Source organism: Drosophila innubila, chromosome X (genome assembly GCF_004354385.1).
Source record: "Drosophila innubila isolate TH190305 chromosome X, UK_Dinn_1.0, whole genome shotgun sequence".
Lineage (NCBI taxonomy): Eukaryota > Metazoa > Arthropoda > Insecta > Diptera > Drosophilidae > Drosophila > Drosophila innubila.
In genome coordinates this window covers 25,460,640-25,485,903 of record NC_047626.1, presented here as the reverse complement: position 1 = coordinate 25,485,903, position 25,264 = coordinate 25,460,640, and the positions used below count along the sequence as shown (strand labels likewise).

Below are 25,264 nucleotides of genomic sequence, written 5' to 3'. Positions count from 1 at the left end.
TAACATATCAGTATTTTTGGAAAATAAGTGATACAATATTATGAAATAATAGATCTGGTAGAGTTATTTTAATAGGAAGAGTTTCAGATGAAAGACGTCAAATCGTTGGTATCTAAGAATTTAATGGGAAGATATCGCCATGTTAGAGTATTTCGAGCGCGGTGTGTGTCTTTTGGATGAATCATTTTTGGATACGAGTATCTATTGTTTAATTTTAATTAAGCTCAAACCAGAGGCGCCGCACTTTTGTCGCACTCGTATTTCCTAACATTGTGTCGACTTTGGAGGGAGGCTTATCGAAGGGTAAATAATTTGGATCGCTTGCCGCTTCCGCTGCTGCCGGCTCTGACCCGGCTATGAAGTGTCGGTCTGGTTCTGGGTCTGGATGCAGTTCATCGTTCAAAGCGCACTGGACGCTTGTGGTGTGCGGTGGTGTTCAACTCCAAGTGAAGACAAAGCGAAAGCAAGGAAAAGAAAGAGGAGGATTCGTTTCTGGGTGACAGCGACAACTTTATTATTGCCTGGCACAATAACTTAGGCTATATAAAAATTGTATGTATGAATTATATACATATATGTGCATATATATATATATATAAAGTATGTATATATATATATATGAATTTAAATTAATGTTATGTATAGAGAGAGTGTAGGTATGTGGTGGTGGTGATGGTGGTGGTGATGGTGATGTTAGTGATGGTGGTGGTGAATGTGTGTGGTTGTGGTTTGTAATTGCCATATACGCTCCGCTCTGCTAATGTACAAACTGGCGAGTTAAGTTATGATTTAGTTGTTTATACACATTGCAATTGCAAATTGATATCGTTCCAAACGCTGTGACGCTCCCACTGCTGCAGGAGGAGCGTCGCCCGATGCAGCGCCATTAGTTGACGCCAGCTCCAGGCCAAGCTCCTGTCCTACAATTTGTTATCGAGATTACCCATTAGCTGCATGCGCTCCAGTTGCTCGGCAAGAGCACGCTGTTCGGTGGTTAAGCGCAGTATCTCCTGTTTCTCCTCGTTGGTGTGTCCCTTGCGCTTGGCCCGATACTGCAGCATGCGCTTGTAGCACTCAAGTATCTCCTGATCGATGGTGTCCAGCTTACGCTTGAGTTCAATGCGTTTGATCTCCTCGCTGGCGGCGGCACGCAGACGCTTCAGTTCCTCGCTGTTGAACTGCGCCACACTGCTGATCTCCGATGTGACGCGCTTGATCTCGAGCAGCACCTCATCGACATCCTCGTGGGCGGCCAGTTCGCTGGCATCGATCAGTCCGCTGTCGATGAGCTCCTTTTTCAGTCGCTGCTCAATGCCAACGCCATGCTTGAGCATCGACAGCGAACGAAAGTTGGCCGAGCCGACGGCTGCATTGCCGACTGCATTGCTGGAGGAGGAGTGTGTGTTCTCGTTGCTGCTGCTGTTGCTGTGATCCCCAACCGCCGCCTGTTCGCTGGGCAGCGATTCGTCCAGCAGCGCCGAGACCAGACGCTGGGTCAGCGGCCCCGTTATGCTCTCCTCCAGCATCCCGTCGGCCTTCTTCAGCATTGCCGTCGCATTCAGTGACTTCTGACGTGCTCCACCCGGCTGCAGAGTCTTCATATCCTCCTGCGCCCAGACGGTGGAGTAATGCGGACCCAGCTGTGGTATTGGCGGCACCAAGGGGCCACGATACTGCTCCAGCAGATCGTCAATCAGTCGCAGATCCTCGTTGGTCAGTGGCATGCAATATGGCTCAATCGATAGCCAAAACTTGTTGGGCATATCATTCTTGGGCATGCTCACTTTTGGCAGTTGCTGTTGTGTGTGTGTTAGTTGTTGTTGCTGCTGCTGCTGCTGTTGTTGTTGCTGCTGCTGGTGCTGTTGCATGTTGGGCAGTGTTGGCACATAATCCATGCTATCATCCGTATGCGGACTGTTCTTGCTCATCTGCTTGGATACCGCTCCCTGGAGCTGCTGCTGTTGCTTTAATATCGTCATGGATGAGTGCTTCTTGCGCACGCCCGTCGGCTCATCGCGCAGTTTACGCTTGGAGTTGCCGGATGCGGTGGCCGGACTGCCGACACCGCTGCCACTGCCGCCGCCAGTGGCCGCACTGCCCATGCCCAGAATGCCATTGAGCATGGCTTGATTGATGGGCGGTGAACCAGGCGGTACACGCTCCAACTTGCGACGATCCTGACGCTTCTCATCCTTGTCCAGGCTATCGTATTCGGCCTTAAGTACACGTGCACGCAATGCCACATTGGAGAGCATCAACTCCAGCTCCAGCTGCACTGCATCCAAATCCTCGGCAGCCAAATGATCGTCGGCGGGACGCTGCAATGCAGCTGCAAGCGTTGGTAATTGTTTGGCCACATCGCGACTGCGAATCAGCGGTATTATCGTGCCGCTGGGCATCGCAAACACATCGGCATCCGTTGTTGCATGGGACGCTGATTTGCTGCCGCTTGCGCCCGCACCTGCACCGCTGCCCACGCCTCCGCCCCCGCCTCCACCACCACCACCGCCTGCGCCAGCGACCCCGCTGCCATTGGTGTTATTGTTTGTGAGCAATTTGCCAGCTGACATGCCAAAGCCAGCGCCACCGCCACCGCCGCCAAAGTGGCCCATCTTTATATTCTTGATGTTCGTACTCATTTCCAGCAGCAAAAACTTGCGCAGCTTCGCGTGTTGTCGTTCTTGTGCAATTCTATGCAATATATTTGCGAAAAAGTCAACTGAGTTGAGTTTGTGTCGAATCGTTCGGATTTAGTTCTATTGAACTAATCATTAAAGTGAACGAACGAACTAAACCCCTGATTGTAGGTCATTTAGTTCAGTGAATAGAATTCTAATATAGTTCGTTCACTGAACGAAAAGTGCCGTTGTTTTTTGGTGCGTCCTTCAACCGAGGGCTGCCCATCCAGTTCGATTTCCGATCTGGTTTGATTTTTTTTACTCAAAAAAATAAGTACATTTTCGACAATGAGTTTTTCTACCTTTTTTCAAATTGTTTTAGCTATAATTTTTTAAAACTTTTCCAAAATTTTTGTTTGAATTTTCTCGATATTTGGATATATATATATTTTTTTTAAATTAAATTTTCTAACTTTTCTTACCCGAGGGCTGACAAACTTTTTTTTTTAATTTTTTTAAATTTTCATCAAATTTATTAATTTTTTATTGAGTTTCTTGCGTTCTTAAATTTCAATTTTCATCAGTGATGGGCGATAAAATCGGCAAAATCAGTTGACCATCGATAACAACGATTAGTTCTCTCATCAAAAATTGATAAATTGAACTGCCGATAGCTAGAACGATAACGATCGCAGCATTGCGCGCATTTACCAATACTGTCCATCGATAAGCGTAGCGCTTTGTATCGTCCCTGGTTTTTTGTTTCGTTTGCATTTTGTTCTTTGTTGTTCCGTGCGCGCTATTCTGTGATAAAGTGTACTTAACCACTTAGTTAACGTTATCAATTAGTAATGCTTAGGTGGTGGCCTAACTGCATACCTATTAACGTATGCCCATAACACAATATTTGGTTTAACAACCAGCAATAAACAAAACATTATAACAATAACAACAATAGAAGCAACAACACAACAGGAGAGCAGCAGCCAGAAGCGAGCAGCGCTGTAGCAGCCGCAGCAGCAGCAGCAGCCAGTGTTTGTATGTCAACAGGCTTGTGTATAGAGATGTGTAATTTTATGTAATTGAAAAGCAATTTTGAATCAGCAACAAAGTTAAACTTAATCTCGTGATGCCTTCAATTAATTGGGCTGCTCAATCACAAGACGCAGTCGCTGCTGCTGCAGCAACAATTTATCTGGCGCCTTGTCCAGTCAGAGCAGAGCAGAGCAGCGCTGCTTTCATTTCGCCAGAATTCCTTCAATATCTGAGTCAGAACAAGACGGGCTTTGCATTTCTTTGGGTTGACAGCTTTATTGATCAAATATTTAACGTATGTTTTAGTGTATGCGGGTGTGTGTGTGAGTGTATTGGTATTTGTCGAATGTGTTTAGTTTGTTGTGCTAGTTGTTGTTGTTGTCAGTTGGCTTATCAGCGCGTATTTAAGACAGCAGACAAAATCAAACAGAGCAACTGCACTGATAAGAGCACAGGCAACAAGTGTTTTACTGCTAAGAAACAGAAATTGATACAAAAAGAAAAAAAAATACATTTCAACAAAAAACATTCGATCAATTAGTTTTGTATCTTCAGTTATGGTTTGAATGGCAAGCAATTCATCAATTGGACATTCTATATTTAAGATTTAATGTTGACGTTAATTGAATGAACGCTTCCATTTGACGTATTGACGCACTGACGCTCAATCAATTAACACCTGTGGGTGTATAGCTCTCTATATATATGTGTGTGTGTGTGTGTGTGTGTCCTGATTAAGAACAAAAGTCAAGGCAAGAGTTAAAGCCACAAGTTGTTGTAGCCCTTTTTATACCCTTGCTGAGGGTATTATAATTTTGTCACAAAACATCTAACGCATTCAAGGACATAAAGTATATATATTCTTGAACTGGAAGACGAACTAACTTGATATGGCAATAACGGACGTTTATATGCAGCCTTCTGTCTTTCTCCGTATTTTTCCTACAGGCAGAATATATGTCAAAATCAGCCGGATCTGATATCTGTACCTTATCTGTACAATACCAAGATTAACCTCAGGTATAAAAACTTTGTTGTTTCTTCAGATATCTCAACTATTCTCCCAGATTGTGCAGTTAATATTGTCCTGTATATCCTTACCAAATTTGATACAAATAATATAACTATATCATATATATTCCATTGGAACGAGCGGTTAAAAATCAATCTTTAGTACGAAAACCTTTTTATTTTTTAAGATATCTTATCCAAACCCGCACATTGTTAATTTGGTATTATCCATATCGTATACATTATACGATCAGTCGAAAATCAATCTTTAAGGGCGAACATTTTTTTTACTGGTTTATTTATATGGAGTTTTTTATTCCGGGGTCGTTTTGCATCCAGTGAAACTAGCCCTTTAGTATGAAAATTTATTTTTTAAGATATCTTATCCAAACCCGCACATTGTTAATTTGGTATTATCCATATCGTATACATTATACGATCAGTCGAAAATCAATCTTTAAGGGCGAACATTTTTTTTACTGGTTTATTTATATGGAGTTTTTTATTCCGGGGTCGTTTTGCATCCAGTGAAACTAGCCCTTTAGTATGCAAATTTTTTTATTTTCTTGCGATATCTCTACTTATCTAAAAAAATTTTCATCTGCCATTCTCTTACATACTTAAAAATTTTGGTAAACACCTAACTATGAGATCATGTAGCTGGCACAGGAACAATACCCTGCAAGGGTATCAGATCTTCGTTATCAATGAAAGATAAAGTTTCTTTCTTGTCTTCTGTCCCGTCGTGCGTCTTGGCAAATATTTATGCAATTAATTGATTAAAATGCGAACGGTTGTGTTTACACAGCGCACTGAGAACGACAAAATTTTCCAATTTACTTAGCTTATTAAGCGAAACGCGCTAATGAAAATAAACAAATTCTCGTAAGGCCACAAAAAAAAAAAAAAAACACTGACTAACAAAAAGAAACTCATTTTGTTGGCTTATCAGAGATGTGCCCACATTGTCGGTCGCCTCCCTTTGCCTCGAGTTGCCAACTGCCTTTGTTATTTACAACAAGTTCTGTAACTGCCCTCCGATTAGATACAGTCCCTCCCCCCATCTCGCTCCTTCTTCGCCATTTGGTTTCCCTATTGCATTTTATCGGAAAATTAACGAATGCAGCCATGCATTAAATAAGCCAACTCAAGTTGTTGATTTTTGGATTTGTGATAATTTCAGCGCCGGTTGAAGCCACCTAAGAACCAAGCCAGGGGCACGACTGCATCGATAGCACCATGAAGTTCGCCGAGCATCTGTCGGCGCACATAACGCCGGAGTGGCGCAAACAGTACATCAACTATGAGGTAAGACATGTGTAACCCTTCAAATCGTATCTATTACCATTTTACGTGCGGGGATACTTATGGATGTGCCATTCAATTGTTCGATATGCATCATTATTTTGTTTTTAGACAGTATAGTTAAAAATGAAAGCATATAAAGTAGACGTATATATTCTTGATCAGCATCAACAACCGAGTCAATGTGTCCACCTGTATGAACACGAAGATCTCTGAGCCTACGAGAGCTAGAGATACCAAACTTAGCATGTAGATTCCTGTTTATTATAATCAGACCAAGTTTATTTTAACTTTCAAGCAAATTATAATTTTCTGGTAATGTTTCAAAATTTCATAGTGAAAACTTTTCTTTTCGTCAAGCACTGACCGACAGCCATGGGGAAAATGTATGAGTTGGATTACGAATTGAGTTCGCACCCACAATGACTCAAATCTATTTTTAAAATTAAAACAAATGCATTAAAACTTCACAATTAACGTTAAAGATATAATAATTAATATTTATAGTTCAGATATCAGCATATCAGTTTCTCCTTACTCAGATAATAAAGTGATAAGCTAATATACATACATATATAATTGTTCTTGCAGGAAATGAAAGCGATGCTCTATTTGGCCGTGGAGGAGGCGCCTTCGGTGGACAGCGTGGAGGATGAGGTGTTGAAGCGTCATTTTGCCAACTTTGATGAAAACTTCTTTCACTATTGCGACAAGGAGCTAAAGAAGATCAATACATTCTACTCAGAAAAGTTGGCAGAGGCGACACGTAAATTTGCCACACTTAATGCGGAACTCAAGTCGAGCATCGAGGAATCGGAGCGTACTGCCAAAAAGTCAAAGGGTCAGAAACGACACGCGGCATTGCCCGATCGCAAGGCGCGAGAATTGAAATTGGCCTTCAGTGAATTCTACTTGAGTCTGATACTCTTGCAGAACTATCAGAATTTGAATCATACGGGTTTTCGCAAAATACTCAAAAAGCATGATAAGGTAAATATGAAATTAAAATACAAGAACAATAAGTGTAAGTGAAATGGATATTAAATATGTATTTATTCATATTAATTAATTGCAGCTGCTGCGCGTGGACAGTGGAGCAAAGTGGCGGCAAGAGTATGTGGAGGCATCACATTTCTTTATCAACAAAGATATTGACAACATTATCAATGAAACTGAAACGACCGTCACCGGGGAATTGGAGGGAGGTGATCGTCAGCGTGCCATGAAACGATTGCGTGTCCCACCACTGGGGGAACAGCAGAGTCCATGGACAACCTTTAAAGTTGGTCTATTCTCAGGCAGCTTTATTGTTCTGGGCATCGTTGTTGTGCTCTCAGCCATATTCCATGATATCACCGGCGAGAATCTAAAGGTCACATTTCGCTTATATCGCGGCCCATTGCTGATCATTGAGTTCATCTTTCTCATTGGCGTTAACATTTATGGCTGGCGTTCGTCGGGCGTGAATCATGTGCTAATCTTTGAACTGGATCCGCGAAATCATCTATCGGAACAGCATCTCATGGAGCTGGCGGCAATATTCGGTGTCGTCTGGACGTTGAGTATGCTGAGCTTTCTGTATAGCGCCAGTCTCAGTATACCGGCATTCATAAATCCATTGACCCTTACACTGATTATGGTCGTGTTTCTGGTCAATCCGTTTCATGTGCTCCATCACGATGCACGCTTCTGGCTGCTGCGCATCACGGGACGCTGTCTGGCGGCGCCATTTTTCCATGTGGGCTTCGCTGATTTCTGGCTGGGCGATCAATTGAATTCGTTGGCTACCGCCATACTCGACTTTGAGTATCTCATATGCTTCTATTTCACCAATGGCAACTGGTCAGAGGCAAGAGATGCGTCCATTTGCATGGAAAAGGATTTTATAGTGCGTCCCATTGTTAATTGCCTACCAGCCTGGTTTCGTTTTGCCCAATGTCTGCGGCGTTATCGTGACTCTCGAGAAGCTTTTCCCCATCTCGTCAATGCCGGCAAATATTCGACAACATTTCTGGTTGTCATCTTTGCCACTCTCAAAAGCTTCAACAGTCGTAAGTGCTAACGCATGCCATCTCTTTCCTTTAGCTGCCAACTTCTGTCTCTTTCCTTTTCATGTTAGCCAACTATGCCAACACATTTGATAATCCCTACACCTGGCTTTGGATAATCTCATCGATTGTGTCGTCATGCTATTCCTACACCTGGGATATTAAAATGGATTGGGGTCTCTTTGATAAGAATGCCGGCGAGAACACATTCCTCCGCGAGGAGGTCGTGTATTCTTCCACGGTGAGTAGACTATATCAAGGCTGCAAACGAGTGATGTAAATCCTTACTGTGAATTGAGTTTAAAATCGGAATGTAAAAGTCGATTTCACTACCTAAATCATACTATCGAAATTATCCAATTAATTGTCATTCATCTTTCTGCAGGGCTTTTATTACTTTGCTATATTGGAAGATTTGGCGCTGAGGTTCATTTGGGCATTATCCTTTTATTTGACTGAAATGAAAATTGTGACCGGCGATATTATGACCTCTATAACAGGCATACTGGAAGTCTTTCGGTAAACCCGTTTCATCTATATCTTTATCATCATATTTATTGTAATCTCTTCTATGCAGTCGATTCGTTTGGAACTTTTTCCGTTTGGAGAACGAGCATCTAAATAATTGTGGTAAATTCCGTGCCGTGCGCGATATTTCAATAGCACCGCTGGACTCATCCGATCAGACATTGATATTGCGTATGATGGATGAAACGGATGGTGTGATTAATCGCTACACAAAAACGAACCGACCCAAGCCAAAGAAGGTCAAGGATCCCGAGAAGCGCAGCCTGCTGCATCCGCGCGGTTCCCTACAAGATCTGAGCATTGACATCGATGGCAGCAAAAAGCTTTAAAGCACTTTAGTTTTTTTTTTTTTGCTCTTTGCCCTCTCAGCGAGCTTCCTAGCAAACGGATTTCTTTTCTTCACTTTTTCTTGGCACGTCACCATTAACATAGTTGTAATTTTTTTTGTTTGTTTTTAGTTAATGTTTACAACTAGTTACTAAGTACTTAAAAGCAAGAAAAACTTATGCAACTCCCAATTCCTGCAATAATTAGACCTTAAGTTTAACTACTAAATTAGCATTCCATTTACGCATCTAACAAAAATAGGACCAATCCCTCCCCCAACTAGAAGCCCCAAATTCAGATAATTAATACAGCGGCAGTATTACTTAGAAAGGCGATTTATTATAACTTCCTCCTTCCCATAGATAAAGATTTATACCTAAACATACAAGATCGAAGCATTGGCAATACCCTATAGCACAAAAAACATTCCTTTTATAGTTAAACATTAATGAGACCTTAATTAAGCTTTAGTCAATTAGGTGAAATGCCTTTAATTATTTTGGAATTTTCTAAAAGGATATATACTACATATCCTGTTTGTTTACACAACTGTTCTTTGTATTTTATATAGTTGTGCAGTTTAGTTCAATTTATTTATGTTTTTTCGAGAGTCTTTCTGTTTCTTAGATATATAAATAGATTGAAAATATTTTTGCGAAATTTTTTTTTTGAGCCATTTGCAAAAAAAAAAAAAGGAACAGACTTCAGACGTTTAACGTTAGCAATGTACCAAGTGTAAAGTTTAGAAAGTGGCCTTGTATTGTCCCTCTTAATATTTTTTGTCTTTTATCGAACCAATTGAAAGGTGTACATACAATAATTTTATACAAATGTATAGTATATATCTATATATATATATATATATAAATAATAAAACAGAACTGAAGCAAGGACTGTTGTTAAAAACTACAGAACTCTAGGAACGACTCTATATATAGCTATATCTTATGAACAGAATCGATTGATATGATTAACAAAACACAAAGACACAAAACACACAAAGCACACATTCACATAAACATATATAACATATACATTAACATATACATATATTACGAGTAAATTGTATTATCGGGTTACGCCTCGAAGGGAAACCCCGAAACAGAATTGAAACGAATTGTACGAAATAAATTTACCTAGAAACATGCAGCATATATCGATACCATTGTTAATTTAAGACGGTCTCAACTAGGAGACATTCTCAAGCACGGCACAAACAAGAGCAGTTCCACGCATTATCCAGAATTCAGGATCATTTTTGCTGCGCAAGAGAATGGAGAGCACAAAGTTCGTCGAGTGTCCTGTTGTTGAAAGTACGCCGGAACGTTGTTGTGTCTTGTACAACGGTGCCTCATATCGAACAAGGGTGCTGACCTCCAGACATGGCATAAAGCGTATTACAGGCATACGTGTATAGAGTTCACCGAATTTGGCGTCGCATAGTCCGCCCTTGGAGAGATCCCAGCGAGCGGCCTCCACAAAAATGCCATGGACATTAATCATGGCATCGGTGCACTCCTCCAGACTCCCATAAAGACGAGCGTCCTATCAAGGAAGTTATTTAAAAATAAATAAGCGCAATAAGTCATATGTTACCCACATTAGCATTCGCATTGTGCAGCTCGAAGAAATCCTGTTGCACCAATTCCATTTCGATGACTTGAAAATCGATTTTGAGCGAATCGATGGGAAGGACTCGACGACGTGCGTACGTCTGCAGGACGCCGGTTAAAAAGGATTGCGGAAAGAAGAAGCCGCTTATCCAATACGAACGTGGTGCTCCATTCTCTGCCCAATGCTGGATAAAGTCAATGCGACGTTGAAAATCCACAATGTAATTGGGCAATGGCTTAACAGATAGAAAGCTCCGTTTGGCCCACATCGCGGGCACTATATTGGCCAACAGGGCTCGAAATACCATTTCCAGATCCTCCGACATCACGACCAGACCCTTGATGGCCTTGGACAGATTGCCAAGACTGTCATGAATTATGCCCAAAGCGATATTGAAGCGATCGATCTCCTGCACAAGGACCGTGGTTAACGATGGCATCTGACCTTTGTTATCCAGCTGGAAAGGTATGGAAGATGGGTTTGGATTGGGAGCGAATGTATGTACATATGTGGGTTACTTACCACCGTAAGGGTGTCGTGTATAGGTTCACGTTGAATTTTGATGGTGAGCGAGGATTGAATGCGAGCAATTATCTGTTGGCAGAGATCATTCTCCATGGCCTGACCCTCATCGGCTGAGGAACGTGGCTGTCCCAGGAGCAGAGTGCTGATAAAGAACTCGGTTTCCTTGCTCTGGAACACAATGTTGGCGTTCTGATTCATGCCAAAGATCTCGGGATCCTCCAGCACCGGAAAACCTAGTACAAATGTTGCGTATTCCTTCAGTGTCTGCCCCTGAGGATCACGATAGTAAGAATCACCACGACAATACTTGTATCCCGGCTGTATAATGCGCTCCGAGGAGAAGATGGTTAGAATCGTGCGCAGACAGCGTAAATCCCAATAATCTGTAACGCGTCCTCCCCAAGTAATTTCACCATTGATGTAGAGTATAGCCTCCCATGGAATGTCCTCCATGACCTCGCGATTGATAAAGAAGTCGAGAGTCTTGAGACCACATTCACGATCGCTCTCACTGAACTCATAGGTGATGTTCCAGCCCAGAGGACCGAACTTTCGGCGCTCCAACAGCACCGCATGGAACATACAAAGACCAAAGACAATTGCACGCCATTTGCCACTTTGGATGTGCTGCTCAAAGAAGTCCACTTTGAGATCACCCAACGCCCCAATGACATTCGCTTTGATGCCCTTGGGTGGCTCATTTGTGATTTTCACCGAGTTCTGGAGCACACTGATGGGAAATGATTGTGTCGGCATCGATGAGAGATATAAACGAAAGTCGGGATTCGCTTTAGTTATGCCCAAGGTGAGATTGCGGACAATTGTTTCGAGAACACGCATCCAGGAGGTTGCCAAGTGACAGTTCTGCAGGAATACCCAGTGACCCATGCGCAGACTCTTATCAATCAAACTCTCGGCGAGGGGTCCTTGCCCCTGACCCAAAGATATTGAGTAATACTTATCTGTGAACTTCATCTCCGTGGTGAACTTAAGGAAACCCGACATAGGATCCGAGCCCGTCGAGAGCACAAAGATCAGCGGCGTTACAGCCGAAGTGTCCAGATAGCTGTTGAATGGAATCATATTATTACAATAGTCCTTCTCTTTAGCTGGAGCTAAACTTACACTGTGCTCAGTTGTGTTCCGCTGGCGGACACCTCAGTAAAGTACTTGCCCACTGTGGCATGCAGGTAACTAACGACATTCAGCAGGAAACGTGGCTTACGGAACGTGGCAATGAACATGAGTTTGTGGAAGATGTGAAGACGTTTGTTCCATTTGTCAGTGGGTTCAGCTTTCGATTTGGCAAAGTCAAAGACCTCTTTGTTGTCCTGCAGCGTCAGGAAGAAGGGCTTATCGATCTCGTTGGTGAAACCGGCAAAGGAATCCTTGAAATTGTCCTCTAAAAATATAGCTGCCTCCCATTCCATTTGACTGAGCTTCACGTTGGCGGGTTGGGCCTTAATACGCACCGTTCCCACGGCGCCGCGGGTCAGAAACCCGAATTCTTCCTCAGTGACACGTCCCTCTTGACGCTCCACGGCCAACGTCAACAGGAAACTAAAGATGAGCTTATGGTTTTCGAAGAGGCCACGCGATATATTATCATAGATGGCTCTCAGTTCATCCACCATCAATGTGGCGATGCGAACCTCAACGGCCATGGCCGGATGATCGAGACGAAGGACATTACAAAAGACTTGAGTGAAGTACTTTAAACTGTATTGATACATGGGATCGATCTCGGCCAGACCGGCAACCACAAAGTATAGGATGGCCCCACGAGATGATAGAATGCGATATCGTTCTCGGGAAGCTGTTATTATCTTTTCCGTTTCCTCCGTATCAATCAGACGAGCGGCAATGATCAGAGAAGTTTCCTAAGGATGTTTCAAAGGGTAAACCAACCCTTCAAGAGGGTAAAGCACTTGGACTCACCTTGGCATCGTTAAGGGTTTCGACAAGCTCCTCGTCATCCAGTATATTGCCCTCGGAGTTGAAGAGCAGCTTGAGCACTTTATCCTCCAGCGATAGCAACTGTTGTTTATCCGCGTTGATTTTCACAACAAGATCATTACGTTGTGCCTCCATGACGGGCAACTCAATGGCCACAATGTCGCTGTTAGTAGGAATGTGCTTAGGTATAAATTGCGACTTATCAGGTTATCAGGTCACACTTACGCAAGTAGCTGATCCTCCAGGCCACTTTCAGTGACCAGAAAGTTGACGAGGGTCACATTAATGCACACCTCGGGCATATAATGCGGATTGGGTAACTTGGTGGTCATATACAGTTTGAAGTTGTCATCGTAATCGATAACCTGATCGCCGAGCTTCAAATAGATCCGACCCTCAGATTTGTAAGTCTCCCGCTGGAGTATGGGACGCAAGGAGGGATCTATGGTCTCGTCGAGTTCCTCTAGCAAGACCGGATAGCCCTGACGTACGCTATTCTCGAGCACCCGCATCATGGATGCATCTGTCATTTTGATCACCTGCAGATTGTTGGCCTTCTCCATGTTGCGTATCCAACGATTAGCCTGCTCCTGGGGATCAATCATTAGGGCCCAGCGCAAGGCACGCGTGGCATAGATGCCATTCTCAATGGATATGTTGTCCTTGGGTAAGCCATCGACATTCCACTGACGCATCTCGTAGGCATCACCAAGGACCTTCAGAAGATTGAACTCCTTACTCGACGGTATGTTATATTCACGGCACTTGTCCACCCAGAATTGACTCATTTCGCGACGATATTCATTGGAAAACGCGCCCAGATAGGCGACACATGCAGCTGCCACCAGGACATCTCCTGGCACACAGGCCAAGTCCGCGGTCAACGATTTCACCGTCTCGCGCCAGCGAACTTGCTCATCCGCCAGGGCTGAGGTTAGACGACCCGCTCGATTGATTCGTCCATAGGTGAGATCGACATTGTCCTGGATGACCTGGAATTCACGTTGTTTTTCCTCCAGGCTGTCGCGTAATGATTGAATCTTCGCTTCGACTGCAGCCAGTTCCTTTTGTTTCTGTCGCAGTACTTTCATAACATCCTTAAGCTCCGCTTCAGCAGCTTCTTTGCGCTTTATCTTTGGTTCGACTACCTTGTAGACCTTGGAGAATTTGTCCATGGCAATTACCCACATGCTCACGGACTTGGCCACCTTGGAGACTTTCTCGAATTTCTGTAGATTGAATGAGACCCCATTGAGTTGTGTGAGTATGTGGCTAAAACTCTTTGACTTACAGCGGGCACAAAGTCCTTGTGATCTATGTACTTTTTGACCTTCTTCAGGACATCTTCCTTCATGTGCTCCTTGTCGTACTCGAAAAGTCGTTTAATGAAATTGATGTCAGCCATAATGGCCTTGGCCGAGGCCCATGTGGGTCTTTAGAGCACAATCATCATAATCTTAGTCTCAACCATGTTTTGTTATTATTAAAAAACTTACTTAGCACCTAGAAGGATGCAAACGGCTTCCATGCAAAACTGCACCAGAGCTGGAGGCGTCGTGAAGGACTTCAGTTCATTGATGTCCGCTTTGGTAAGTCCTTTGAGGGCTTCCTCGGACTCGCGCAGTGCAGGCATTGCTATCTCCAGGTCCTTGCTTGCATCTTCGGATATAGCCTGGGCAATGGCTGCCTTCTCTTTGGCATTCGCCTCATCCTCCATGACACCTTGTTTGACAGCGTCCGCCTGTTTCGTCTCCTTTGTCAAATTGTCCACCAGTGCCTTCATCATTGCCGACTTCTCATCCAGTTGTGGCACCATCACCTCCAGTTCCTTCTGCATGACCGCAATCTACAGTGACCAGGCAAGTACTTAAAAAATGAAGGTACATTGTGTTAGCGTTATTACTTACCACTTCATTGGTCTCTAAGAGCTTGTTAAGACCGCTGGCAATTCGTTTGCGTTTCGCAATAATTTCCTGGGTCTTGACCTTCAGCAGACTCTGGTAGAGCTTAAGCAGCTCCAGATAACTGCTGGGTGTGGTATAATAATGTCGCTTCATCTCCTTATAGAAGCGAACAGATGCATCCTCGACAGTCTGGAGCAAATTTAAAATTAGTCAATGTATTAAGCGGAAAGTCTTAATCGTACCTTGTGCATGAACACTGTGGTGCTGGCCAAGGAGATACGTTCATTCATGTTGGGTGAAATCTTTGTCAGCAGACCCAGGGCAACGGAATACAACGCCTCAGTGGGCCAGCTGGTAAACCAATCAATGGTCGTGCAGTTGACCAGGGATGGAAACATGCGACAACGTCGACGGAAGGCATCGCCCACTGGACTCATGGACATAACCACATGCAGATTGTTGCGCACTCGGTTAATGAAGAACTTATAGATCTCATCGCGGTGACAGCTCTGTGAGAAAGAACACTTTCGGGATGTTTTCTGGAGAAGATGAGCAGGGATCTTACCTCATCCTTTTTGCTAGCATTGCAGGCATCACGTGCATCCAAGATGACCTTCTCGTATTCATCGCCCTCGAAGAGATTGGGCACCTCACCAGAGTTTAAAATGTTGTTGATATCTTCCAGAAATTCCTCTTCCACTATCTGGCTGTCGATCAGCAGGAAAGTGACGGGTTGGTTCTCAATCTATAAAAAGGAAGTAAGGAAAGAAGAAAATAAGTGAGCAAAGAAGTTAGTATGAAAGGAAGGAAATGAGGAAGAACGAGGTTAGAGAGGAGGGAAGGAAGGAGGGGAAGAAGGAAGGAAAGGAAAAAAGGAAGGAGGGATGAAAGAAGGGAAGATGTAAATTATGATCATAGGCTGTTTTCCGATCGATACTTACCCCGCCGATACGATAGAGTACTCGCAGATCCTCGTGGAACGCATTAAGATCGTAATTTCGTCGCATTTCAATTTGCCAACAGTTGTACTCGTTCACATGGGAGGCCAAGCGAGTGAGAGACTGTTTTCCCATACCAGCCACGCCCACCAGAAGGCCATTGCCACGATCGCTGCGCAGAAGACGGGCCAGACGCACCGTATGCTCCATGGCATCCTGGAAGAGTATCAATTTCATTTGCTTACCCACCGCCATGGAGTTGTAATCGATAATGTAATCATTGAGCACGCTCTCCAGTTTGCTATGATCCCTGATCTCGTCATAGACCCTTTCGTTCTTCGGCTTGCCAAAGACCATGAAGTCTCCGAAGAGTACATCAGGCTCATCTGGGTGGACGACGTCGCGATTAAAATGATCTTTGCACACATCGTTCATGAGGGTCTTAAAGATCGCTTTGTCCTCGTTGTTAATGAGACGATCGTGAAAGACTCGAGTTGTCTCGTGATAGAACAACCTCAATATTTGGTTCTCCAAGTTGTAGTGCATGTTGTCCGCTTGGAGTATGCCCTGTATGCACTTGGAAAGATCTCGCAGATTAAAGATATAGTGGGATCGATCTGGTGTCGGCAACATCACTTTCGCCACACGCATATAGACATCCACACAAGCATGCACCATTGACTCGGAGAGGGCGCGAATGACAGAGGAGAAGGTTTGCAGGAAACCCAACAAGATGCCATTGAAGATCTGTGTGAGCGTCTCCTCATTAGGCTTAGGGAGTGAGAACAGTGCAAAGTGTCGGACGAAGCGTGGAGTAAGTGGATTACGACCACCACCAGGTGGTGCACAAGCGCACCCCAAAACCACATCAAGTATGTCCTTCCAGAAGAGCTTCTCCCGATCATAGAAACCCTTGAAGTCCAGAAATTGTCTGCACGTTGACATAACAGAAAATAGACTATAGACATTACGATCTTAAGATTTAATCTCACCTGAGCAGCTCGATGGCCGGCTGACTGCCGTAGGTGTCCAACTTGGGCATGTTCACATCATCAATAAAGATGATAACAGTTTTACCCACGGGAGCACCAAGTTGTGTGCGTTTTCGCTTCTCCAGTGGCCCCTCGATCATTTCCTGGGTGCGCAAGCTGCTCGTTTGGGCCGAAAAGTTGAGCACAACAGGTATGACTCTACCATCGGCTAGACGTTTCATACAACTGACCGCAAGAACGGTCTTTCCCACACCCGTTTCACCCGTGAACATGACCGGAAAATCCCGCTTGAAGAGCAAATCAGCCACATATCTAAGGAGAATGCCAGTTTTCAATGACGCTTAGCTTATAGGGTTGGGTTGGGTCTTACCCATATTTTGTTGTATCTACTGTGGGCACCTGCATATCATAGTAGGAGACTTCTGAGCTGTAGGTAAATTCTGGCATAATTTCATTCCAATTTCCCCAGTCATTGGTCTCCAGATTAACGCGATAGTTCCACATGGAACGCTCTGGCATGCTAAAAAAGAACAGTAATGTGATGCTAGTTGAGCAAGAATTAGCTTGGAAGCACTTACTCCATGTGTGGATGTGTGGCCATAGCCCTGCCCCAAAAGTCCTCGAAGGACATCTTCTCAGCGTCTTTCAAATTGGATGCAATAGCCCAGAGCACACACCAAGTGAAGATTTTTGTAATCAGTTTCTTGGCCGCCTCATCGGTCATGGAATGCCAGCGTGGCACCTCGAGCTGGGAAGAGATGAGAGAGCAACACAGACGCACCTTGGAACCCAACACCTGATGTATAGTGTAGGAAGCGCGTTTCCTTTCAATTTTCAAAGCCTTCTCGAAGTAACCGATAAACAACTGATAGAGGAACTCGGCCAAGGCGGGAGGCAGCTTCTGTGACATATCCAGTTCACGCCAGGTATCCACAAGTGGTATCCAGCCGAGATCACCAGGATCAACGTAGACCATGCCGCAGCGTGAGACCGTTGCGGGAGATGCCTGCAACAGATCCTGCACTTCGAAGAGCATGTGTATCCAGGCGGTCAGCTTAATGCGCTCTGAGTTGGCCAGGCAGAGCATCTTGTTATCATCCAGCACAGTGTTCAAGTTCTCAATCCACACAGCATCCACGGGACCATCGCACATGATCCACTGATGGATCTCCTCTGGAAATTGGTATATAATATTAAATTACTTTCGAGAAATTTCTCAGACTTACCCTCCACATTGACCGCGGTGCGCACAGCCAGACCGAGGAGTCCATCCTGCCATTCCAATGTCTTTGTGTCCACGTAGCCGTAAAGTTCATTCATGTTGACAGCCTTGGGATTCATTGTCTGTATGACCACCGGACGAAAGTTGGGATCTTGGATCTCGTTCTCGAACAAATGAGCCAACGCGAACTCGAGTGCATGTAGTACCACCGACTTGCCACCACCAGTGGGACCAACTGTCATTACACCCCAACGCACACACATTGTCTCGTAGAGCTGAAGACACTTTCGAATGGTCGTCGGTACGGGCTGAAGACTCTTGAGACGTAGGCCGATGCGTAGACTCGCCTCCAGATGCGGATGCTGTGAGTCGGGTAGCTCAACACCCGGAAAAAGATCACTGAGAATACCACGAAAGAGTATGGCATCGTCGGCCAAAAACTTGGGTATATTCGAATCACGTAATGCGGCAATCAGCGTGATATCCTCCCGCTGATTCGGAGAGGCACGCTTCAGTGCACCAGCCATGACCAGGACAGATTTGACTGCTCGCATACCGAAATCATAATGATTCTGTTGACTGAGCTGTTGGCTGCAAAGCTGATACATCTGCACCATCTTGCGAGCTAGAATCTTTGGATCCTCGAAGCCCTCCGAGTAGAGAATGACCTCGGAAATGAGCGCATAGTCCGGCACCATCATGGATATAGGACGGAATAGAGCCTTCAGATTGTCCGGCAGTTCGGTACGGCCGGCATAGCCCGGATTCATGGTGATAAACACGCAACACGAATGATTGATTTTAATCTCGCGACCCTCGAAAACAAACCTGTCATGATAGGAAAGAAAAATGCTTATAATTTCAAAAGGATAGCATTCGCCTTACCGTTTCACCCTCATGACCTTGGCTGTGCGTATGGTGATCAGTTGCTGGGCAATCACAGACAGCACCTCGATGTCAATACGATTGAACTCGTCAAAGCAGCACCAGGCACCGCATTGCGCTAATCCCGAGAAGAAGCGACCCATCATCTTGTAATCGAGGCCATCAGAGCAATTAAAGACCACACACTGTTTGGCCAGAGCCTTGGCTAAATCTTTGGTTGTCTCCGTTTTTCCCGTACCCGCAGGACCAGCCGGTGCACCACCCAAATCCATCTGAAAGGCACCCATCAAACACAGATAACAGCGATCAGTCAAGGGTGTTAGCACAAGGACACCGCCAGCTCCAAGATACTCATAGTAATAGGGTATATTAGCGGCCGCCATGCGGGAGTAGACCGTCTCCGTTTCGATAGCCCAATAAAAGCGCAACATCTTCAACCAATTGAAGTCGGTGCTGAAGTGAAATTTGGTAAATGGTGTCTAAGAGAAATTCTTGAGGAGATTCGTCTTGGTCTACTTACGAGTTAAAGACACCCTTCTCGATCAGCATGTGCACTGAGTCCTTGGCATGCACATCGATGGTAATCAAAGCACAAAGGATCTTTCTCAACAATGAACTGATATTTTTTCTAGTTAGAGCCGCCAGTGCTCCCAGATCCTGCAGGCATTTTGTTTCGAATTTCGTCATCTTCTCAATGACCCCCAGTTGTGTCTTTTCTTTGGCATCAAAGATGCGATGTATATCGGTTGCCCAGTAAACCTGGGATACGGTTATGACCACCTGATTGGGATGGTCCTGGAACCATTCGTCACGCTCCTTGGCCGCATAGCATTGATAGCCAAAGCGCATGTATCGCTTGCAGGAAACGAACATTGCGTCCTCCACTTTGCTGAGCCATTCCTCGACAGCGCCGCGTGCCTTCAACCCCTTGCCAAACTGTAGCTTCTCACCCTCGGGCGAGAGAAAGGCAATTATATCATTGGTGGCTATCATCTTACCATCACCACCTTCCTTTTGACCAAACTCTAGGCGATAGATTGCATCGAAGCATTTGCGTAGATGCGGTTGAACTGCTTGCGGTATTCGCGTCTGGGCAAGAATCTCCAACAGCTCATCGTTGGACAGGAAGTAGAATCTAAAAAGGAATTGTTAGTTAGGGTCTTTAACCGTTATTCCTTGTAGCAACCTGGGAAAGACCACACGTTTTACTTCCAGATAAGCTTCTAGGCCACGTGAAATCAGATCGAGTAAACGATTGTCCTCCTTCAGCATGTCGTAAACCTCCACGCTGGACATGGTGGGAAGGGCTAGGGCTACTTTTTTGGCCTGACGCACAATCTCCTTGAAGTTCTTGTCTACCTGATTGAACATCTTGGCCTCATGGGGCAGTTGACGTTGTATATCTGCTGAGGCAAAGATTGCCTCCAGATAGATCCAAGCTCCCTGGCAATCCATCCAAGCCTCTGTTTAATGTATAAGTTAGATGGTATTCGACTTAGTTTAATGGCCTATGACCTACCAAAAGTTCTGCCAAATTGATCCAAAGCTGATATCCATTCGTCTACTCTCGTCTTAATCGGTCCCACAAACTTGGATGCGGCAATAGTGTTGATATTGACATTCGCATCGTCGAGAACCGATTGAAGCTCCTCGGTGCCCGCAAGGATAAAAACATCTTTCTGATCGTGATGCGTGGCAATGGATAATTCGGTTTCCTTCCACATGGTCTCAATGCCTTTGAGCATATTCTCTAGCTGCGTTTCACCCGTTGCCTGCGAGGAGATTTGCATCAAAGCCTCCGCATTGTTATCATCATCGAAGGCATGCGACTCTTCGTAGGTGCTAATTCTAATGTCTTTCTCCTGGAAGAACTTGCGGGCCAGCAGATCTTCGATTTCGGTCCAGTGACGCTGTGATGGAAGTTTCCAGTTATAAAGGATGCAATCTCTCAAATAATTCTTCTACTTACCGCACGCAGATTGGGATTACGCAGGTAGCCAATAACCGGTAGCTTCTCTTTGAACTCCTCGGCGGATTTGTGAAGTACTGGAACAATATCATTATCGGGTAGATATTTTTGGAACTGTAGACAGTTCTTAATGGTTTTAGCATTCAGGTCTATCATGTCTGCGACGACGAGAGTATTGAAATCGGCGGCCAACCAGCTGGCAAGGGATTCCTCCCAGTCAATGAGTGTTTTGTAGAGATTCTGCCGCATGCGTATATCATAGAACCCTGAGGCCATTTCTTCATACATTGTCAAATCGATTCTAAACTCCTTTTGATAGCCAATCAGCTCGTCTGCCTTCTCTCGACACCCGTTCATACGGTTCAAAAGTTCATCCAGCTTATCATTTACCGCATTTCGATCTGATTTACTCTATTGAAAATAAATGGTTTCAGGAGAGGGAACTATAGGATAAGCCAGGGATCTCTACTTACGGTCAGCAACCAGTCTTCGATGGCTTCGACGGCCACTTCATGGATGTCCTCCTTGAGTGCTTGTATGTCCTCCTGCATGGCCTCTTCCAGTTGATTGATAAAGTCCTGTCGCTTTTCAAGGATTTCCGCCAGGGTTTCCCTAGTGCGATTCAGATAGTCCTCCGTGTCCATATAGTCCTCTTTGCGCTCATCATCGATGGGGATATTAAAGTCCTTGATGATTAGCAGCAAGTCGTGCACATAGTCAACCACTTTGAACAGCTCGTCCAGCTCCTCGTCACAGTTGTCCAGAAATCGTATGTGGGCAACCAGCTGCAATGTCGCTGTCGGCTCATATCCGATGCGGCCATAGAAATCCTGTGCATCCTCATACAATTTTGTTGTCTCCTCCTCCGCCAGTTGGGGTAGATAGATGGCAAGCACATTCTGAAGGCGCTGACAAACCGGAGTAACTGCGTCTTTGAAGCCACTTTGACGCAACTTCAAGAGACCCAGGAAGACATGATCAAGTATGCCATCTAAAGCTCTCAGATTGTTGCAGTAGCGATCGCAGTAATTGCGCAAGGCCGTTAGATCTATGGAAGGAGGGCAGTAAGGAATAAAGATAAGGATTGAATATGAAATGGAGGAAAGAACGAACTGAAATAACAAACTCAACGAGTTCTTTAACTTTATTTAACGCTTAGGATCTATTCTGGTCAGAGTCGCAAAGCATCCTTACCCCGTTCGGTGCTTAGATCCTCGGGGTCTGTGGTAGCATCAATTTCATAGTTCTCCCGTATGGTTCTAAATCTCGCGGTGTAAAGATGTGCCATCTCATAGGCGGTGCGCATTAGGACAAACACATTCTTACTGCAAGAGAAATCCATACAATTTCTGTTACTGTCATTGTATACGATGGCGTCTTACCGATTGAAGTTAAATGTATTATCCTGTTTTAATAGGAAGGTCAAATCGGGCGCACTTTGATACAAACACTCCTCTTGACGTCCCATAATTGATGGTCTAGATAAAGTAAAGAACTTAAGCTGGGACTGAAACTAGATAAAAGATTAGACAACCTACTGTGTGTACTGCGCAAATTCAGAATCTGTGGTAAAGGGTGGTATGTCTAATACGGTCTCCAGAATCAGACCCGTGATGCGTTGAAATATCAACTTAAGTACATCTTCCAGAGGCTCCACCTCAATGCGATCAGGCAGCAGACGCAGTGAAGCTAAGAAAAATGGATTCTGCGGAGCGTTGGGCGGTCGCGGTTTCTCCACACGCGAATCCAGGCGATCGTGACGGGTAATTTCCGCCTCCGTTGGACCCACCTGATGATGTTCATTGAAGGCATGATGTAGATCCGCATAGCTCTGAATGGTGACGCGATAGAGTGCCTGATACAGCATCATATCGCAGTAGCTTAAAAAGCTACAAACAAATTGATTGTGAAAGAAAGTTACGAGAATAGTAATAAGCAAGTGGGAAAGGCTATAGTCGAGATCCCGACCATAGGGTACCCGTTACTTATTTCAGTATATATAAAAGTACTTTAAAGAAATTACTACCTAATAAAAACTACTGCATACTTTTAGGTGATTGTATTGAAATAATAACTTTATTAATAAGTTTGGCTAGCTATTACTCCCGTTTTTCTTGTGCGATCTTGCTGCGGTTAGGTGATGTTATAGATAATATTAAAAGATAACGTTAATTACCATAAGAACTGTATTATCTTAAAAACTGTGGGTGTGGTGGTTTTTCGCGATTTGCTGGGGCGGAGGGGGGCGTTGCTTAAATTTGAAGCAAACTTGATCTGCTTGGGGTGTATAGAGATCTGTGTGCCAAAATTGGTTACTCTATATCATATAGTCTCTGAGACATTTTTGTTCATACGGACAGACAGACAGACAGACGGACAGAAAAACGGACAGAAAGACGGACAGACAGACGGACAGACATACGGACAGACAGACGGACAGACAGATGGACAGACAGACGGACAGACAGACGGACAGACAGACGGACAGACAGACGGACAGACAGACGGACATGGCTATATCGACTAAGCTGTTAATGCTGATCAAGAATATATAAATACTTTATGGGGTCGGAGATGCCTCCTTCTCCCTGTTTCAGACATTCCAACGAAGACAATATACCCTCTTACTTATTTTTTAAATAATGGGCATAAAAACCATAGATAAGACTCACTTGGTAAGGGTCTTACAGAAGGCCCGTTTGCGTGCCCGATCCATAAAGCTGTGCGCCTCTCGCATTTTCTTAACCGATGGATAATAGTTGATTTCATCGTCAGGATAGAAGCCACGCGCCATAATGGCCTCCGTGCAAGAACGATCTATAGGGCATTTAATATAACATATAGTCTAAAGAGCTTTGGAGAAGTGTTGGACTTACATAAGGCTCTGCCTACGTAGGAACGGAATTCATGGAAAAGATAGTTGAGCTGCTCGTAGATGCGCATATGCAACTCAAGGAAGTAAAATGGATGCCATTCCTCGATATTCTCAATGTTGATAAAACTCAGACGTTCCAGGACGACAATGTCAGAGCGCATTCGTAGTATAGCCTTGGCCAGTTGCGGTATAACAATGAACAGATTGTTCTGCAGATGATTGCGGGCAGCGTTTAGTTTACGCCACTTAATGGTCTTCTCCCAAACTTTGAAGCCCTTCCATAAACGAAATATGGAGAAGGTGCGAATCTGTATGATGCTCAGGAATTGCTGAAACTCCTGTTGCCATTGATTGAGGGGCGTGAAGAAGTTTTCGGAGACACGCCAATAGGTAACTCCATGTCGAGTGACAGTATAATACGGCTTTAAGATATTCAAATTGGCAAATTCCACTTCGCGCAGACTGTAGGGAGTAAAATATTCGCTATCCTTGGGCAGCATATAGTCCAGATAGACATAGCTGTCGTCCTTCATATTCCGCATGCGATTGATAATTACATTTAAGTCTGGAATAAGCGAGGCGCCCGTCTTGATCTGCAGATTGTTGTCGATGGACATCTTTGTGGGTCGATCCCTAAATCCCGTGCGCAGACCCTTCTTGGAGCTTTTGCGGAGCGACCGATTCCTGGATGCAGCTGCTGATAGAATGGGACTGTTGCTGCCACTACCACGTGCCGATGCCGACTGCAGGCCACCAACGGTTGCCACACTGCCACGCTCCGTGTCGGCCATGTCGCCCCTATCCATCCCATTGCCGCTCTGCACGGATACCTGGCTGGGCCGCATCCTCAAGCCTCAAGCCTCAAGCCTCAAGCTGTGCTAAGCGTTTCTCCGGCTGCTCAAGTTCCGCACAACCAGCGGACCGCATACAACTTCACGATATCGGTGTAACAATCAACTGTATATACATATATGGATTTATATCTATATATTGTATGGGTGGGGATTTAATTTGAAATTGAATTGGCCTGGCAACTGTTGATTTGCTTGCTTGATTTCCCAAGCTACCGTTACAAGCAATCCACTGCCGTCATGGCAGCCGCTGAGCTTTTAAATGAGCTTTCAACCCTTGGCCATTGAAAACAGTTTGACAGCTGAAAGTTTGTGGCGCTTTATTTCAAATTATTAAAATTAATATTGAAAGGAATAATGAATTATATATATTTATTGATTTACCTTAAACTTTAAAATAAATTAAGTTTCAGGGATTTTAAATAACCGACTGAAATAAAAATTATTATTGTATAGTTAATAAGAAATTAAAAGCGAAATTAGAGAGCTTCGCTTAAAATTAAAGAAATTAAATTATTAAGAGTATTACAACAGTTTAAATTAATTTATTAAATTTAAAGTTAATAATTAAATGCAAACAAATATTTCAATTTAAATGTCAACCATTTTAAATGGATGGTCTAAATTTAATATACTTTTCTATTTAGTTTGAATTTAAATT

The 25,264-nt window shown here is 44.2% G+C and overlaps 3 protein-coding genes across 4 annotated transcripts; 1 reads left to right on the top strand and 2 right to left on the bottom strand.

Moving 5' to 3' along the window:
• The first annotated feature begins 333 nt into the window (after positions 1 to 333).
• Positions 334 to 10,026, top strand: LOC117793646 (xenotropic and polytropic retrovirus receptor 1). 2 transcript variants are annotated; one of them, XM_034634021.1, is made up of 7 exons: positions 334 to 552; positions 5,848 to 5,972; positions 6,561 to 6,959; positions 7,045 to 8,020; positions 8,089 to 8,258; positions 8,403 to 8,536; positions 8,595 to 10,026. In XM_034634021.1, the coding sequence occupies exons 2-7, from the start codon at positions 5,904 to 5,906 to the stop codon at positions 8,872 to 8,874; spliced, it is 2,028 nt and encodes a 675-aa protein (XP_034489912.1). In that variant the 5' UTR covers positions 334 to 552; positions 5,848 to 5,903; the 3' UTR covers positions 8,875 to 10,026. The 2 variants fall into 2 exon arrangements, with proteins under 2 accessions (XP_034489912.1, XP_034489910.1); XM_034634019.1 differs by lacking the exon at positions 334 to 552 and adding an exon at positions 3,360 to 3,656.
• On the bottom strand, positions 483 to 2,612 carry LOC117788812 (transcriptional adapter 3-A). The gene is made up of 2 exons (XM_034627686.1): positions 2,498 to 2,612; positions 483 to 2,461 (listed from the first exon to the last, which is right to left on the bottom strand). Exons 1-2 carry the CDS (start codon positions 2,610 to 2,612, stop codon positions 921 to 923), a joined length of 1,656 nt encoding a protein of 551 aa, XP_034483577.1. The 3' UTR covers positions 483 to 920.
• Positions 10,018 to 24,597, bottom strand: LOC117788792 (dynein heavy chain 6, axonemal). The gene is made up of 27 exons (XM_034627663.1): positions 23,754 to 24,597; positions 23,550 to 23,694; positions 22,416 to 22,766; positions 22,260 to 22,355; positions 22,072 to 22,202; positions 21,351 to 21,925; positions 20,878 to 21,288; positions 20,428 to 20,818; positions 20,095 to 20,371; positions 19,429 to 20,043; positions 18,909 to 19,361; positions 18,028 to 18,851; positions 17,380 to 17,974; positions 17,172 to 17,321; positions 16,802 to 17,113; positions 15,813 to 16,740; positions 15,437 to 15,616; positions 15,114 to 15,380; positions 14,875 to 15,060; positions 14,464 to 14,813; positions 14,259 to 14,400; positions 13,193 to 14,196; positions 12,950 to 13,130; positions 12,137 to 12,891; positions 11,009 to 12,077; positions 10,473 to 10,943; positions 10,018 to 10,417 (listed from the first exon to the last, which is right to left on the bottom strand). Exons 1-27 carry the CDS (start codon positions 24,595 to 24,597, stop codon positions 10,061 to 10,063), a joined length of 12,060 nt encoding a protein of 4,019 aa, XP_034483554.1. The 3' UTR covers positions 10,018 to 10,060.
• Between the last annotated feature and the right edge of the window lie 667 nt (positions 24,598 to 25,264).